The sequence below is a fragment of the Pipistrellus kuhlii genome, unplaced genomic scaffold (genome assembly GCF_014108245.1).
Source record: "Pipistrellus kuhlii isolate mPipKuh1 unplaced genomic scaffold, mPipKuh1.p scaffold_m20_p_63, whole genome shotgun sequence".
NCBI lineage: Eukaryota > Metazoa > Chordata > Mammalia > Chiroptera > Vespertilionidae > Pipistrellus > Pipistrellus kuhlii.
In genome coordinates, this window is record NW_023425566.1 from 1,418,819 (window position 1) to 1,433,001 (window position 14,183).

Consider the following 14,183-nt stretch of genomic DNA (forward strand, 5'->3'; position numbering starts at 1 on the left):
AGTGCTGCCCCAGAGGCCAGGGCAGGACCTGGATGCCACCTGGTAAAAGCGGGGCCTTCAGAGGTGAGCCAGGCCTGGCTGACCATCTTTCCTTCCCTCTCTGACTGGCCAGAGTGGACACCAGAGGACTGGGGAGCCCGTGGCTGCAACCCCGGGGACCCAGGAGGAGGGAAGGTGAGATCCCTCTGGAGGGGCTAGCTAGATCTCTCAGATCAAGAGCTTAAATGAGAGGTGCAGTCCCTCAAATATGAGCCATGGCACTCAGTGTGCAAGAGCATATGAGGGCCCCACAGGTACACGCTTTAAAAGATTAATAGTTTTATATTGATTGCAATGATTCTTAGAAAAAACGACAGCCTTCTCTTTTTGGTAATGATATGATCCTCTCCCTTTCTTCCCCAACTATCACATTGAGGCATGTGCCTCGCATTTCTTGGCTAGTGAGGATAAACATCTTTTCAAATGTCTTTTAAAAATTGTTTTGATTAATTTTTTTTTTTTAATTAATAGACCTAATTTTTTAGAGCAGTTTTAGGTTTATAGAAAAATGAGGGGAAGGTAGAACTCCCAAATACCACTCCCCTCTCCCCCGTACAGTTTCCCTTATTATTAAAGTGCTGCATTCGTGTGGTGCTTCCATTGCCATCGATGAGCCACTATTCCTTATTAGTATCAACTGAGGAGCATCGTTTGCACAGGGTTCAGCTTGGTGTTCCATATCCCCCGGGCCCCTCGTTACAGACCCCACACAGCAGTTCAAGTCCTGAGCAGCTGCTGTGCTCCTCCTGTGTACCCCTCCCCCCTCTGACCCTGGACAGTCCTTTTACTGTCTCCACAGTCCTGTCTTTTTCCAGAATGTGATAGGATTGGAAGCACACAGTATTAGCCTTTCAGGTTGACTTTTTCACTTAGTGACATGCATTTAAGTCTCCTCCATGCTTTTTCATGGCCGGATAGCTCATTTCTGAGTAATATTCCATTGTCTGGATGGAACACAGTTTATCCATTACCTACGGAAGGAGGTCTGGTTGCTCCCAGGTTTTAGCAATCATAAACAAAGCTGCTGTAAACATTTGTATGCAGGTTTTGTTGTTATTGTTGTTTGTTTGTTTGTTTGTTTTCCTGAATGTAAGTTTTCAGCTCATTGGGTAATAATATATTTTTTTCTTTTTAAATCCTTACGAGATGCTTTTTTAGAGTGAAAGAGAAGGGGGGAAGAGAGAGGAGAGAGGAAGAAACATTGATGTCAGAGATCACATAGATTGGTTGCCTCCTACACCCTGACCAGGCCTGGGAGTAAACTCCCAATCCAGGTACATGCCCTTGACCAGAAATTGAACCCGAGAACCTGCAGTGTGTGGGCTGACACTCTAACCACTTAGCAGCACTGGCCAGGGTATCTTTTCACTTTTTATTTTATTTATTTATTTTAAAAATATATTTTATTGATTTTTTACAGAGATGAAGCGAGAGGGATAGAGAGTTAGAAACATTGATGAGAGAGAAACATCGATCAGCTGCCTCCTGCACACCCCGCACTGGGGATGTGCCTGAAACCGTTACATACCCGGAATCAAACCTGGGACCCTTCAGTCTGCAGGCTGACACTCTATCCACTGGGCAAAACTGGTCAGGGCTTTTTTTTCTTTTTAGAAGTTGTGAAATATACCTAACATAACATGTGCCATTTTAGCCGGGTTTAAATGAGCAGTGAGTGGACCTGGGCACACGCAAACAGCTGTGCTCAGGCTTCTGGAGTGACAGTGTGTCAGCAAGACAGACCAGCCCCAGGCATGTGAGGCACCGGTGTGCAGGGTGGGCTGATGTTTGGGGACTTGTCTCTGAAGCATTTCAGCCCCCATGCTCTTCCGGAGAAATTCTGGCTGTTTAACATATTTATAGCACTTCTCAGTGGCCACCTGCCTCTGGACCCCAAAAGTGAATTTTTGAAACCTATTTCGTGGCCCAGGCCTGTTGATTTGTTTTTTAAAATGGGGCCTTAGAAAGGCTCACTTCTGTCCCTTAGGTTTCTCCTGTTTCTCTGTGAGACACTGTGCACTCGTGCAATGAAGATTCCTGGCGTGGGGCGAGGAGGGAACATGGAGGCAGTGAGGGACCCATGGAGTTCTGCCAGGGTTCTTGGTCCCAGCGTTACAAAGGGTTCAGCATTCTGGAGAAAGGGGCTGATGTGTAGATTAAGGAGTCCAAAGATGAAAAATAATTTTGAAAGGCATTGGGGGTCAAAGGATCTTCAGCTAAAGGAACTGAAGACTCCTCCTTGTCTAAGGACCCCATGCTATTAATTTAACAAATTTGTCCTAAGGCAAGGTGGAGATATACACTTCAAAGGGTAGGGCTTCAAAGGGTACTGAAGCATTGCCAGTTTGGGGAATAGTCTACAGCTGTTCAGGTATTTGACCAACCGGAGGCAATAAAATGCCCTGAGCTGTCTGGCCCTTAACAGTCCTATTCAGCTTTTGGGGAAGTGCTGTTTTGCCATTTCCAATGAGTAAACTACATATGTGACTCATTCTTGTTGAGCTGCCCAAGCTTAACCAACCTTTTGATGAAACTCTTGTAATTATTACATGCTAGAATTGGTTCCTGGCATCACACCCTTTTTTGATTTTTTAAATTTAACAAGAATGAATGTTTTAAGATTTTAAAATTCAATGGAAAGGATAGAATTCTATCAATTCCCTTTAAATTGCTGTCAGGCATTAAAGGAATTAGCCTGCAATCAGTTTCCTTTTGGGCTAACAGTTCTTTGAATTCCAATTTCAATGTTCAACAGTTCCTTACGTGTAGATGTCAGCAATGATAGTTCAGTTCTGGATTGTAGACAATCGGTGACAATGCAGGTCCAACCCTCTCTGGTTAGGTCTTGGGCAACCTGCTGCAATGCACAGCTGCTGTCTGCTTGCATGGCAAGGAGTTTTCACCATCTCCATTTCTGGACTGTTTCTCCTCTGTTCTCAGGGGCCACTGCTTATTCTGTGGCTGGAGCAGTCCTGTTAATTCCTCTCTGGAATTTGTTGTTGCAGGAATCCACCAGGGCTTGGAGTTTTCTGGAAACATACATATTATTGACCAAAGGTTAATAAAGGAGTCTTTCCTATAAATTAGACTTGGGATCCTTTTTTATTTTTTTGCCCAAACAATTTTCCTTTGGCTTATTTTGACATCATGTATGTTTTCATGGGTGTCTAGCTATTAGCCTTACAGATGAAAATTAATTTTCAAAGTAAAAAATTTTCTTGATGTAATTTACTTACAATGTATTTTTTTCTTACAGAATATTATTCTACTATTCCCCCCTTTTTATTTAAATATTAGGAGGCTTTGGAAAATTTACAATGCAGTCTTGATAACTTTTAGTTTTAATTTTTTGTATAGAAATATGACTGCTTTGGATTCATTGCATGGAAAGCAATTTTACTATGAGATGAACCATCAATAAAAAATTTAGTTAATATTTCAGGAACAGTTTTTTTGTCCAGTACAATTAGGTTTTTATGAATATTCACTTATTTCAATTAGCCAACTTAAATTATTTGAGATAAGGCATATTTTTTAAACTTTATTTGTCCTAGGTTATGGAAAATAAATGACATTAACTAAATTTCTGTAAATTAGTCTTTGAGCAACTTTACACAAACTTTGTCAGAAAGGTAAAAACACAAATTATTGACTTTACTTTATGGAGCCAAATATATCGGTTACCCATTATAGTTCTTAATATGTCTGAAGAAAACTTCTCCTTATTTCCTTCAAGAATAATTTTTATACTAGAGTTTCATTTAAAAATCTCTGTGTTCCTTTATACCAAGCAATCTATAGGGCTGCTGCTTCATAAGGACTGGGTCATATATCTGAATAGCCATATCACAAGCAATATTACAATAAAGTTGACTACTATTTTACTGTCAGATTTAATATTTTAACAATATTCAGCTTACACTGGAAGAGATTTCAAAAGTTTCAAATTTCCCCTTTTTATTAAATTTGGAATTATGTTTTTAAGAGTATCTCCTTTTGCTTATTTGCATATACAGAGGGATCATGGGAGGTCTCATTAACTTTCTTTGAAGACTTAGTTCAAATTGCTTACAAAAACATTGACTAATTCAAATGGAGGGGTTGGCCTTTGCTATTTCAAGATGGCAGCTCTCAGGGGAACAGCAAGCCATGTGGCCAATATAGCAGCTGCCAAGTCAAGCTGTCCAGAATGTCTAAACTGTTCTTTGACAGAAAAGATGGTTTGTTAATTCTCACCATAAACAAGGGAAGAGCAAACCAAAATTCCTAAAAGATAGACTGGTTTGGCTCGCACATGTGTCAAACACAAGGCCCGCGGGCCAAATCCGTCCCGCCAGGCCTTGCAATGTGGCCCGCACCGCGCTGTCATCACTGCACTCCGCTGCGTTTCCATCACAATGACAGTTTATGACTGTTCAGTAAACCATTCGGCCCGCGATTTAGGCTGGATTTTAGATTTTGGCCCCTTCTCTGATTGAGTTCGACACCCCTAGGATAGAGCATTAGCCTGCGGACTGAAGGTAACCAGGTTCAATTTTGGTCAAGGGCAGGTACCTTGGTTGTGGGCACATCCCCAGTGGGGGGTATGCAGGAGGCAGCTGATCAATGTTTCTCTCTCATTGATGTTTCTAGCTTTTTATCCCTCTCCCTTCCTCTCTGTAAAATATCAATAAAATATGTATTTTTTTAAAAAGGTAAACAGTCAAAATTATATTGCAGACAAATCTCACTAGCTCTTTCTGGTGGCTTTATTAGAATTTCATTGTTTATAAAAATATTGGCTTTACATTTAGCTGAAATTATATGAATCCTTGATTATATTTTAAAAACTAATTTATAAAGTAATTTAAGTAGGTATCTTTAATTAAAAAGCAAAGCAAGGCAAATTTAGTAAATGTTTATGTCTAATTCACAAGGCACAAAAATTTCCCCATCTCCATCCTAATTAAAAATGCAGCCAGAGGCTTTTTGTGTTTCTTATTTTGTCTTAAAATTCTGCTGTTAGATTTTAAGAAATACTTTGACCTCCATAGAGGTCAAAACCTTTATAAGATTCATAAGTAAAATATAGTCATTATTTTATAAAGCTTTCCATGTGATTTCAAGTATATTACATCAGTTACATTTAAAATATTTCTTTAAGAAGAGAGCATAATTTCTTGAAAACATTTCAGGACCTGTGAAATGTCTTAAAATTATCCCTAGGTTGTAGCCTTGAAATTTTAACTTGGAAAACATATATATATATATATATATATATATATATATATATATATATATATATTTAAAGATTATATACTTCTAATTATCTTAAGATATCAATTAAATTTAAACTGGTCTTTATATTAAAATTTTTGGTTCAAACCACAGAATTAATCCTTCTTATTTAATTAGACCAACTAACAACATATTTTGAAATCCTAATTATTTCAGAAAAAACACAAAATTTTATTTTCTCAAAAATAAGTTTTTATATTTTAGGCATTTAATTACTACAACTATAAATTTTTCCCAATTTAATTTGAACTTTGAACTTTTAGAGCTGGCAAGTCAAATGTTTAGCAGTTCTTTGATTAATAACACATTTTAAAAAATACATTTCAAAGATACAATAATTAACTTTAAACCTACCATATTTTTTCTGCCCAGGGAAGTTGAGAAGCAAACTTGCAGCCATTCAAATGCAAAAATTTTCCTTAAAGTTAGCTACTGGCGGGAAACTGGCCTACCTGTCTGCTGGGGGAAGGGCAACCAGCCCTTCCGCTGTTAACCAAGGGTGTAGCCAGTCTTTACCTGGGCTACTTTAGATCTTTATAATATATTTTCCAACAATTTTTGAGATTCTAGAGTAAATTATAATTATTTTAAAGCATTTTCTTTGTCAAAATTTTTTTAACAGACAATTTAGTGATTTTTTGAAGGCCTTAAAGTTATTTTAACACCCTTCATTATCATTTTAAAAACTACTCTTTATTATGGAAATTCCAATCCTGTTGCTGGAACCAGTTTTAATATTTTTTTCCTGTTGGTTTCTTTACACCACCTTTCTGAGAAAAAAACAGTCTTGGGTTTTTCATTTCTGTAGCTTTTGTAAAGAGGTTCCAGCTAAAAACTACCTAAGATCCAAAATTGGACCATGCATATTTTGTTTTAGGCTAGGTTCTCTCCTCCTGAGCACAGAAATTCGAGACACATTTCTAAATTTTCATGGCGAAAAAGGAGACTTTAAATTAGCACACTGGGAGAGTGGGCTTCCATATTGGCTTGCCATGCGTCTCCCTTCCCCCACACCCTGCTTGCTTTGGGGGAAGTTTTCAGTAACAGACCTGGCCGAATATCTTTTCATGCTTAACAGATAAAGACAAATCTTAATTTTTTTTTTTCCGCTTTCCAAAGTAATAACTAGCACTTAAGCTTCTCTTAGCCAAAATTTGGTTATAATAAGATGTTTTTGCTGAGACCGGTTTGGCTCAATGGATAGAGCGTTGGCTTGGGGACTGAAGAGTCCCGGGTTCGATTCTGGTCAAGGGCATGTACCTTGGTTGCGGGCATATCCCCAGTAGGGGGTGTGCAAGAGGCAGCTGATCAATGACTCTCTCTCATCGATGTTTCTAACTCTCTATCTCTCTCCCTTCCTCTCTGTACAAAATCAATAAAATATATATATATTTTTTAAAAAAGATATTCTTTGGTAATTTTTAAACAAAACTTTAAATAGACTTTCTTTGGGAGAGTATATAGCTCTGCCCTCTCCTGCCGCCTTTGAGTCTGTCTGCACCAGAGGTGGTTTCAGCAGTGGGGATTCATTTCTTATTACAGATTTTAGATTCCAAATACAAATTAAGATTTTAATTTGAACAAGAAACCACATTAAAGATGATCACGGCACTCTTTTTTTCAGCCTGATTTTCGAAAGTACCATTAGATATTCCAATTTCTTTATAATTTTGCCTTTTGACCAAATTTTCCCCCATTATAATATGATTTAAACACAAAGTATCACTCACGCACTTACGGATCTGTGGGGTTCCGAAGCTGACATGGGCTCTATGCACAGTTAATTTTACCACCATTCCGGTTTTTTCACTCAGGCGAATCCTTCTTTCTCCAGAAGTGTTCCATTAATGTTTGCATTTCCAGGGTTAAGCCCCAGGTTGGGCACCATATGCTTGAGTTCTTGGTCCCACCATTACAAAGGGGCTGATGCATAGATTAAGAAGGAGTCCAAAGATGAAAGATAATTTTGAAAGCTATTGGGAGCCAGAGGATCTTCAGGTAAAGGAACTGAAGACTCCTCTTTGTCTAAGGAACCCATGATATTTATTTAACACAATTTGTCCTAAGGCAAGGTGGAGGTATACACTTCAAAAGGGTAAGGCTTCAAAGGGTACAGAAGCATTGTCAGTTTGGGGAATAGCCTACAGCTGTTCAGGTGTTTGGCCAACAGGAGGCAATACAATGCCCTGAGCTGTCTGGCAGCAAGTGATTATCCTATTCAGGTTTTGGGGAAGTGCCATTTAGCCTTTTCCAACAGGTGAACTACATATTGGCTCACCCTTGTTGAGCTGCCCAAGCTTCTCCAACCTTTTGATGAAACTCTTGTAATTATCACATGCTAGAATTGATTCCTGGCAGAGTCCCCACACTTTGGCCCCTCAGGATGGCAAGGGGGAGCACTGGACAGTGAGTCTAGCTGGCACATGCCCTCTCACAGGAGGAGGTTATAGCTGGTGCATTACGCTGCCAGCAGCAATCAGCTGCAACAAAGAGCCATGACTTTTGCTGTGCTCCCAGAGCAGGCTGCAGAGAACAAAGCAACAGCGACAGGTGTGTCAGCACCACGCCTTTCCTGCAATGCCTATTTTCAAGCCCTCCCCCCACAAGGCAGTCAGTCTGGGTTTTTTACTCTCCTCCTTCCTCTCCCCAAGGCTGGGTTCATTCGGGGCACGTGGGCTCAGGCCTCAGCACCCCAGCAGGCCTGCACTGACCCCCTCGAGCTCATCGCCCTCAGTCCCACCTGTTCCGTCCTCGGCTGCTCACAGGTGCTGTGGAGGGTAACTGGGCTGCCTGGCTCCAGGTGCTAAGACCATCCATTCCTCTCAGCAGGACACATGCTGTGGATGTTGCTGCTCTGAGGCCTGGGGCCTTCCCTGGGGTCATCCCTGTACCCAACTCCCCACTGTAGCAGAAGTTGCAGGTCCTCTCCCTTCCATCCTGACTGTTCACCTCCCACCTGCTCCTGAGGACGGGAGAACTGCTCGCCCTCTGGTTTCCTCCCGAGGTTTAGGCTCTGGTCTCCAGAAGGCTCTGTCCTGTTTCTGCCACAGCAGCTGCGGCAGAAGCCCTGACCATCGATCTATCTCCGCAAGGACCAGCTAGAGCCTGCTACGGGCCATGCGGCTTTCTGGGGCCACCGAACTGGCTTGGTGTGTCCAGCTGGACCTGCGAGCAGTGGCCCTCAGAGTGTGACGGCTCCTCCCGAACTGAGAGGTGTGTCTGCACAATCTCAGTGTGAACCCCCACGAAGCTCCAGCTGTCATGGTGGGACTGGCTTCACAGCTCTGTCACCCCACTTTCCCACCCCCCTGCAGCTGCTTCTTGGGTTCACCTCCCAAACAAAGTCCTGGCAATGACATCCTTTACTTGGGACACCACCTGAGACAGCACCCCTTCTCAGAGCCCTAGGGGAGCCTGCTGCATTGACTTCTGGGGGAAGAGCAAGGGGGTCGGAGGCAGGATGTGGGGGGAGGGGGGAGCAGTCACGCATTAATCGTTCAAAGTATTATGGAAGACCTTTGAAAACTCAGGCGACAGGCTTTTGCTCCATGCCACTGCCTTTGCGATGTGAGCTGCCCGGCAGGTCACCTCCATTCTCAGAGCCGTTCTGTGTTGTCACAGGCATTATTCCACCTGGTCCTTCCAGAGCCAAGTGACCTGCTCTCAGAGCCAAGGGAACTGGGTCCAGGCGACCCCCAGCAATGAGGGTCAGGAACTCAGGTCCAGTGGTCTTGGGGAGCATCGTAGGAAGGATGCAGCTCTGTGGTGTCAGACATAGTCTTCCACTATGTCAGCGCTGAAGAATTCTAGTAGCCACCTACTAATCTCTAAAGATGTGTCTTCAAGTCTTTCCTTTGAAAAGTAAAAGCTCTCTCTCTCCCTCTCTCTCTCTCTCTCTCTCTCTCTTGGCAGGTGGCATGTTACTGTGAGATCTATAATGTTAGATGAGTTTGTGAGGAACAGAGAATGGGGAGAGATGGTCCCAGGATAAAAGAATATTCATGTGGCACCTGTCAATCACTGCAGTGTAAATACTCCCCATGTGGCCAGTTCCAGGCTATCAACATAACATTACAGCATCCAAAGTTGGGGAGAGGTACCACACCATTAGATGGTATTTCCACTATAATGATACAATCAATGTAAATAACCTCAAGAGCATTGAGAATGGCAAGTTGTAATGAAATAATTAGTAAGTGATGAGCTTTGAGTGTTTAGTAACCTATTCCTGTGGTAAAATTTACATAACATTAAATTTGACATTTTAGCTCTGTGAAGTGTACAATCAGGGGCGGCACACTTACAGCGTGCTGCCACCACCTCTATCTGGCCCCAGAGTATTCCGTAACCCCACAAGGAAGCCCTGTGCTCAGCAAACAGCCATTCCTCATTCTTCCCACCCCTGGCAATCACCATAACCTGCTTTTTGTGTGTCTATATATTTGCCTATTCTGGGTTTTTCAGATAAATGGAACTATACATATGTGACCTTTGGAGTCTGGCTTTTCGAACTCAGCATCGTGTTTTTAAGATTCATCCATGTTGTAGCATGTTTTTAAGGTTTTTTTTTCTCTTTTTATGGCTGAATAATATCCCAACATATGGATATAATGTATTTTGCTTATTTATCCATCAGTGGATGGATATCCAGGTTGATTTCAACTTTGGGCTATTTTGAGTTATGAGAGAAGGCAGGTTTGTATTTGAATACCTATTTTCGATTCTTTTGAGTATATCCCCAAAAGTGGGATTGCAGGTCAAGGAGTAGTTCTATCTTTACCTTTTTAGGGAGCTGCCACATTGTTCTCCATGTGGCTGCACCGTTTTACATTCCCGCTAGCAGTGCAGAAGGGCTCCGATTCCTCCCCATCCTCGTCAGCACTTGTGATTTCCAGGTCGTTATTATGATTCCCACAGCCATGCTAGCTGGTGAGGAGTCACATCTCATGGCATTTTGTTTCCCATTTTTCTAATGACTCGTGATACTGAGCATCTTTGCATGTACTTGGGCCATTTGTGTATTTTCCTTGGAGAAATGTCTACTCAAGTCCTTTGCTCAGTTTTAAATTGCGTTATCTTTTTGTTGTTGAGTTGTAAGAGTCCTTTGTCTTTTCATCTCCTTGATGTGTCCTTTGATGCTCAAATTTTTAATTTTGACGAAGTCCAATTTATCTCTTTTTATTTGTTTGTGAATTGCTCATTCTTTTGGTGTCAAATCTAAGAATTGGCTGCAAAATCCAAATTCATGAATATTTACTCCTTTGTCTTCTTCTAAGAGTTTTGTAGTTTTAGCTCTTACATTTAGGTCTGTGATACAGTTTGAGTTCATTTTTATATATGGTGTGAGGTAGAGGTTTCACTTCATTCTTCTGCAGGTGACATTCAGTGGTAGTACCTTTTTAATATGTTATTTAATTGTAAATTTATGTAATATAACTTTTAATTATGGCCATGTTTAACAATTGGCTTGCAAAATTCCTGAAAACTTAACCATCAGCTCTCATGAGCCAGTGTGAACCGGTCTGAGCTGGCTCCTGCATGCCACTGCCTTTGCCATGTGAGCTGCCCGGCAGGTCACCTCCATTCTCAGAGCCTCACTTTCCCCTTTCCTGGTGTGGGGATGAGAGTACTTTTCTTGGGGATTGCTGTCAGGCTGCAGGGGGTGTGAATGCCTGGTGGGCGACAGGGGGAGTGTGCGTGTGAGGAGAGACAGCGCCCACGGTAAAGTCTGGTTTTGCCCGCAGGTTACCTCGCATCCTGGGCCACACAGACCATGTGGGATGGAGGTGCCAGGACTCAACCGCCCGGCCTCACCTGCTAGGGATCAGCCAGCTCTTGCCCCTGGCACTCCTGGGACCCCAGGGCGGCATGCCTCACCACACCTGACTCTGGGACCCATCATTTTGCCGCCAGAGCAGAGCCTGGCGCCCACCGTGTTCCTGAAGGCGCTGCCCATCCCACTGTACCGCACAGTGCCGCCCGGGGGTCTGCAGCCGCGTGCTCCCCTGGTGACGGGCATAGATGGGGGCAGCGTGCCCTTCCTCCTCAGCCCCCTACTGCAGCCTGAAGGCCCTGGCCCCGCCCAGGCCGGGAAGCCAGTGACCCCGACGGTCACAGTGAACATCGTGGGCACGCTGCCCGTCCTGTCGCCGGGGCCCGCGCTGGGCAGTCCGGGGAAGGCGCGCACAGCTGGCAAGTACGTGTGCCCACATTGCGGCCGGGACTGCCTGAAGCCCAGCGTGCTGGAGAAGCACATCCGCTCCCACACTGGCGAGAGGCCCTTCCCCTGCGCCACCTGCGGCATCGCCTTCAAGACCCAGAGCAATCTGTACAAGCACCGGCGCACCCAGACACACCTCAACAACGCCCGGCTGTCCGTGGGCTCCGACGGCGCGGGCGGCAGCCTCCTGGAGGAGGGGGACAAGGCTGTGGAGACCCCCGGGGCAGCCGGCAGCGGGGACAGCGGGAGCCTCGGTGGGGGTGACGGGGCTGGATCAGAGAGACCCCTTTCGCCGGGTGTCCAGGGTTCTGGGCACTGCCTGGGGCCCGCCACGCACCTGTCCCCGACTGCCACGAGCCTGGATCTGAAGTCGGAAGCCCTTTTCTGTCCGGGGTCTGCACCGGACGGCAGAGAAGCCCCTCTGGACTCTCCCCCCGCGGCTCCCGCTGGGCCCCCCCTGGCCAGCCCTCAGCGCGGGCCTAGGCCGCCGGAGCAGAGGTCTCCCGCCGCGGGCAGGGCGTCCCTGCAGCCAGCGGCCCGGGCCGCCGAGAAGCCCCCGGACGCGCGGGCCGCGGAGAGCCGGCTGAGGAAGTGTGAGAGCACCGACTCCGGCTACCTGTCCCGCTCCGACAGCTCGGAGCAGCCGCCGGCCCCCGGCAGCCCCCCGCACGGCCTGTCGGATCCCGGTGTGGAGGCCCCGAGGGAGGGCGCCCCACGGCCCGGGGGGCCCGGGGCTGAGCCCAGAGGGCAGGAGCCCCGCCTGGAGCTGGAGAAGCGGCGGCTGGAGGAGCGCATCGCCCGGCTCATCTCCCACAACCAGGCCGTGGTGGACGACCCGCAGCTGGACCACGTGCGGCCCCGCAAGACCGTGCTGTCCAAGCAGGGCAGCATCGACCTGCCCGTGCCCTACACCTACAAGGACTCCTTCCATTTCGAGATCCGGGCCCTGGAGCCGGGACGCAGGAGGCCCGGGGCGCCCGGCCCCGCCCGCTCCCCCTGCGCGGCCGCGGACACGGCGCGGCCCCTGCTCTTCCACTCCGTCCCCACGCAGCTCTCCGCCGCCGTGGAGTGCGTGCCCGTCACCAGGAGCAACTCGCTGCCCTTCGTGGAGGGCACCGGGCCGTGGCGGGAGCCGCTGGACGCCCGTCGCGGGAGGCTGAGGCCTCTGAGCCCCAGGCCTGTCCCTGCACGACCCGGGGAGGCCCCCAGTAGTCACCCCCGGGCCCTGGTCAGACAGGCGGCCGTGGAGGACCTGCCGGGTCCCGCCCCCGGGGAGACCGAGGCCCCCGCAGAGGACCGGGACGGAATGCGAGCTGCCGCCGGGGAGGGGCCGGCGGGCAGGGGCAGGGCGGCCGCGAGGAGGCCCGGCCCGAGGAAGGCCCGGCCGTTCTCCCAGGAGAAGTGGCAGGTGTACGGCTGCGAAACCTTCCAGCGGCTCTACCAGCGGGGGAGCCGCCAGCGGGGCAGGGGGGCCCGGGGGGCAGGCGCGGGCTGGGGCGCAGAGCCGGACCTGCCGGTGCTGGAGGAGGCGGTGGGGGGCGAGGGCGCAGCCCAGTCCCAGGACAGGAGGACCCCCGCTTGTGCGGACACCTCTGAGGGGGCCAGGCCAGAGCCTTGGGAAGGCCCACCAGCCGCAGAAGGCTTCTTGGGGACCAAGCCCGCCGAGCAGGGGGAGCCAGTGGCCAGAGGCAGAGGCCCTGAAGAGCCTGGGGCGGGCGAGGTCCCAGCACCTCCCGCCCTCAGCAGCAGAGAACCCCGGGGTCCGGAGCTGGGGTGTCAGCTGTCCCCAGTCCCTGGTCCCCTCAGAGGTGGGGACCTGGAGGCTCCCAGGCTGGTTTTGCCAGACCCCAAGCTGGAAGGCGGCCCCGGGAGTGGCGGGGACGCCGAGGGGCCCTGGCAGCAGGCCCTTGTGGTCCAGAGACGGCCCAGCGGGAGCTCCGGGGAGCCCCCGCCTGCTGGGGACAAGCTGCCCTCAGAGAGGAAGAAGCTGCGGGTGGAGCAGCTGAGCTGCCTGGAGCAGCTGGGGTCTCTGGGAGGGAGAGACCAGGCCCTCAGGGGCCCAGCGCAGGACAGCTACCCACCCTCCTTGAACTGGGACAGTGACTCTGGGGATGGCAGAAGGACCTCTGGAGCATCGTTCTCTGTGCCCTCCGTGGCCCCACGACCGGCAGGGCCCAGGCATGAGGCGCCTGTGCATGGTCCTGCAGCTGGAGCCCCCGGGGGGGCCGCCCCCCTGGCAGCTCAGCCTCCGGACACCACCTTCCCTCCCAAGTACCTGCTCCGGTTACCGCAGAGAGAGACACCGCAGCAGCCGCCGGGCGCCCCGGGGCTGGAGGGCAGCGGGGACCCCCCCTGCGGGAATGGGCCGCCCCAGGACCCAGCCTCCACTGCTGGGCGAGGGCTGGGGACCCACCCTGCCCCAGGCCCGGCCCCGAGTGGAACCAACAACTGCGGGGAGCACTCCAGCTGGCCCAGGCTGTGGGGCAGGAGAAAGGGGGTACCAGGAGAAGAGAAAGGAGATTTGGACACCAGCACCCCCGCGGCCGGGGCATCTCCGGGCTCTAGTGTCAGGGCCCCCCAGGAGACGGCCTCTGCTCTGCCCACCCCGCCTTGTGGCTCGGGGAGGAGTGAGGCCCGAGACGCCGGA

General features: G+C 48.5%; 1 protein-coding gene across 1 annotated transcript in view; it reads left to right on the forward strand.

The window, feature by feature from the left end:
* Window positions 1-14,167, forward strand: part of ZNF831 (zinc finger protein 831) — a 34,210-nt gene extending 20,043 nt beyond the window's left edge. Inside the window, exons 2-3 of the mRNA XM_045575066.1 lie at window positions 11,061-13,959; window positions 14,118-14,167. Coding sequence (XP_045431022.1) covers window positions 11,061-13,959; window positions 14,118-14,167 — 2,949 coding nt within the window. The remainder of the gene's footprint in view (window positions 1-11,060; window positions 13,960-14,117) is intronic.
* The last annotated feature ends 16 nt before the right edge of the window (window positions 14,168-14,183 follow it).